This window comes from Culex pipiens, chromosome 3, assembly GCF_016801865.2.
Source record: "Culex pipiens pallens isolate TS chromosome 3, TS_CPP_V2, whole genome shotgun sequence".
In the NCBI taxonomy this organism is placed as follows: Eukaryota; Metazoa; Arthropoda; class Insecta; order Diptera; family Culicidae; genus Culex; species Culex pipiens.
Genome location: NC_068939.1, coordinates 173,091,584 through 173,095,135, shown reverse-complemented (window position 1 = coordinate 173,095,135; position 3,552 = coordinate 173,091,584). Strand labels below are relative to the sequence as shown.

The window sequence follows — 3,552 nt, the reverse complement described above, 5'->3', positions numbered from 1 at the left end:
AAATTGTCAAAATTGTCAAAATTGTCAAAATTGTCAAAATTGTCAAAATTGTCAAAATTGTCAAAATTGTCAAAATTGTCAAAATTGTCAAAATTGTCAAAATTGTCAAAATTGTCAAAATTGTCAAAATTGTCAAAATTGACAAAATTGACAAAATTGTCAAAATTGTCAAAATTGTCAAAATTGTCAAAATTGTCAAAATTGTCAAAATTGTCAAAATTGTCAAAATTGTCAAAATTGTCAAGATTGTCAAAATTGTCAAAATTGTCAGAATTGTCAAAATTGTCAAAATTGTCAAAATTGTCAAAATTGTCAAAATTGTCAAAATTGTCAAAATTGTCAAAATTGTCAAAATTGTCAAAATTGTCAAAATTGTCAAATTTGTCAAAATTGTCAAAATTGTCAAAATTGTCAAAATTGTCAAAATTGTCAAAATTGTCAAAATTGTCAAAATTGTCAAAATTGTCAAAATTGTCAAAATTGTCAAAATTGTCAAAATTGCCAAAATTGTCAAAATTGTCAAAATTGTCAAAATTGTCAAAATTGTTTTGGTTTTGGTGCCTGAAAAAAATTGAGACAGTTACGCGATTCTATTCCAGGTTTCATCTGTATTATTTCGTATCGCTGAATTCCGTTATCTCTCTTTCACAAACTAACGAAAACGACAAACCAACGACTCAGTTTATCTCAACCTGTCCAAGCGTCGAGTAGCTACCGTATCGTCAGCGCGCCGCGTAATGATTTTGACCGTGACCTTGCTGAGTGTTCTGGCGTACATCGCTCCTCGGCTGGGACTGCTGGTGACCGTCGCTGGATTCGCGTGTCGTGCATTATTGAAGTTACACTTCCAGCACTGGCGACGTCGAAACGTGCCCGGTCCGGAGCCGTCGCTACTGACCGGAAACCTCGGACCAACCTTCTCCCAGACGAAACATTTGGCCGAGCTGTGCGACGAGTGGTATCAGTGAGTTGAAGGATGTATTGATTCCTGGGGGAACCTAATTTGATAGTTTTCTCTCTTTTCAGTGAATATCCAGGGGAACCATTCGTCGGATTCTACAAGGTGTTCACGCCGGGTGTGATGATCCGCGCTCCGGATCTGGTCAAGGCGGTTCTGGTGCGAGACTATGCCAGCTTTTCGGCGAACGACTTTCCGGTGGACGCCGAAGCGGATCCCCTGCTGATCTACAACCCGTTCGTAGTGGACGGCGATCGGTGGCGCAAGTCACGTCAGCTGTTGAGTCCACTGTACACGGCGAGCCGGATGCGGCAGCTGTTCCCGGCAATGGAGCGCATCTGTGACCAGCTAGTGGAGTACGTGGGCGGTCACGTGGGACGGGATCTGGAGGCGAAGGCGGTCTCGGCCGTCTTCACTACGCAGAATGTGGCCCGGTGTGCCTTCAGTGTGGACGCCGATTGCTTCCGGAATCCCGACAGCGAGTGGCGAGTGATGGGAAGGAAGGTGTTCCAGCCGTCGCTGCTGGCGGGTATCAAGTACATGTTGGTGCTGTTTTTGCCATTTCTGACCAACGTTCTTTCAGTGTCGTGAGTAGTATTTTTTTTACATACGTTTTTATAAGCAAGTTCAGAAGTTTTTCTTTGTTTACAGAATAACTCCCAAAGAGGTTAACGAATGGATGATAAATCTGGTATCGGGACTGCTCAAGGAACGAAAAAACAGAAAAAAGGAGACTGAAGATCAACTGCAGACACTACTTAATACAAAATCAAAAATTGGTAAAATCTTGGTAGGTTGAATTCTAGAAATCCGAAAAATGTGAAATTTTACTTACTTCCAGAACTTAACGAAGAACTCATAGCCGGACAGGCTTTGTCGTTCTTTACGGAGGGATTCGAAACATCAAGCGCTGCCTTGGGTTTTCTGATTTATAGTGTGAGTATAATTATAAAAAAAATCCTTAAACTTAACCCAATTTTCAATCAATAATCTCAGTTAGCCGCGAACCCTCACGTGCAGGACAAATTGTACGATGAGATCGAGCAAGCCCTGAAATCCTACGACAACACAGTGAGCTATGACATGGTGCAGAAGCTGGACTACTTGGATTGGACCTTGCAGGAAAGCTTGCGCATCAAGCCTCCACTTGGTGTCATGCAAAAACAAGCCACTAAGGACTACATCCTCAAGAGGGAAATCAACGGCCAGCTGGAAGGCATCTGGATCACGGCCGGAACTCCGGTTCTCATTCCGTTGCTTTCGATTCAGAATGATCCCAGCTACTTTCCAAACCCTGACGAGTTCCGACCGGAACGCTTCGATCCCCGGGAGAAGACGACCGACCCAGGTCGGATGGTGTACTTCCCGTTCGGCGAGGGTCCCCGGATGTGTGTGGGAATGCGATTCGCCCAAACGCAGATCAAGCTCGCACTGGTACGGTTGATGTTGCACTTCCGGATTGTCGTATCACCCAACCACAAACCGTTCCGGATGGACGCCGGAAAGTTCCCGGTGGAGTCGCGGGATGGGCTGCTGGTGCGATTTGAAAAACGGAAACGAGGTTAATTTTTTTATATTTTGAGATTAAAATCTACGATCGAAAAAGTCTTGTAATTTCTGAAGTAACGCCATTCAACAGTCCCATTTTCGCTCTCAACAGTTACTACAAAAAACAGCATTCCAACGCCAATGTAACCGGCACTTGGTGTCAAAGCATTCGACGTTCAGAAAATGAGTGTCAGACACAAAAACACACACATTCCACGTACAGGGAGGATGGTCAACCGAGATCATCCCCCACCCCCAGTGACCGGGAGCAAGGGCGAATGGCAAAACTTGAGGCGTAAGAGTCGTAAATTTTAGATTTCGAAGCTCCGGAAAAACAAGCTCCTTTAACAACGCGCGCCTGCATGGGATATCTCACCCAGAGCTGAACGGGGAACCATGTCCGGTGTCTCCGGTGCCGAGGTCGAGCTGGCCAGTCGTTAGTTTTTGTCTTTCTTACGGTGAAAAAAGGTTAAATATTTTTGTAATTTTCAGGTTCTATAAGGGTAATTTTCCGCCAACTCACAGGAAATCGGAAAAAAGTTGCCCCGACCCCTCTTAGATTTGTGTGAAACTTTGTCCCAAGAGGTAATTTTGGTCCCTGATCACAAATTCAAGGTTCATTTTTCGATATCTCGGATCGGTGGGGCGATACGAATTCTTTCGTTTAGTTTTTCAAAAACGTCTGCCGTTTCTACTGTCAAAACTGATTTTTTATTTTTTATTTAGCAAAAAAAAATCCTGAGAGCTTCTTCATGAACAGACAAGCCATTTTGCATAATTGGTTAGCCCAAACAAGTCTCCATACAAATTGTTTGTTTGTGAATATTCGAACATCTTTATAATGGGAAAGAATTTTCTGATCGATTTGGTGTCTTCGGCAGAGTTGTAGGTATTGACTATTAAACAACTCTCTACGAAATCGGTCTTTTTTATTAATTTTACGGATAAGGACTACACTGAAAAAAATGTACAAGTTCACATTTTTTTTTGGTGACTTTTTATTACTAAAACTTAATTTGCAAAAAAACACTATTTTTATTTTTTCT

The 3,552-nt window shown here is 42.6% G+C and overlaps 1 protein-coding gene across 1 annotated transcript; it reads left to right on the top strand.

Annotated features, from left to right (window-relative positions):
- Positions 1-619: 619 nt before the first annotated feature.
- LOC120417062 (probable cytochrome P450 6a13) lies at positions 620-2,557 on the top strand. Its single transcript, XM_039579019.2, has 5 exons — positions 620-964; positions 1,027-1,545; positions 1,610-1,737; positions 1,800-1,894; positions 1,955-2,557. Exons 1-5 carry the CDS (start codon positions 738-740, stop codon positions 2,522-2,524), a joined length of 1,539 nt encoding a protein of 512 aa, XP_039434953.1. The 5' UTR covers positions 620-737; the 3' UTR covers positions 2,525-2,557.
- The last annotated feature ends 995 nt before the right edge of the window (positions 2,558-3,552 follow it).

What these genes read in the sequence shown, in the direction of transcription:
- LOC120417062 (XM_039579019.2), top strand. Translation starts at nt 738, where the DNA reads ATGATTTTGACCGTGACCTTGCTGAGTGTTCTGGCGTACATCGCTCCT. An exon ending in ACCAACGTTCTTTCAGTGTC is followed by an intron (nt 1,546 to 1,609) that starts GTGAGTAGTATT and finishes CTTTGTTTACAG; the next exon opens with AATAACTCCCAAAGAGGTTA. An exon ending in TGGGTTTTCTGATTTATAGT is followed by an intron (nt 1,895 to 1,954) that starts GTGAGTATAATT and finishes CAATAATCTCAG; the next exon opens with TTAGCCGCGAACCCTCACGT.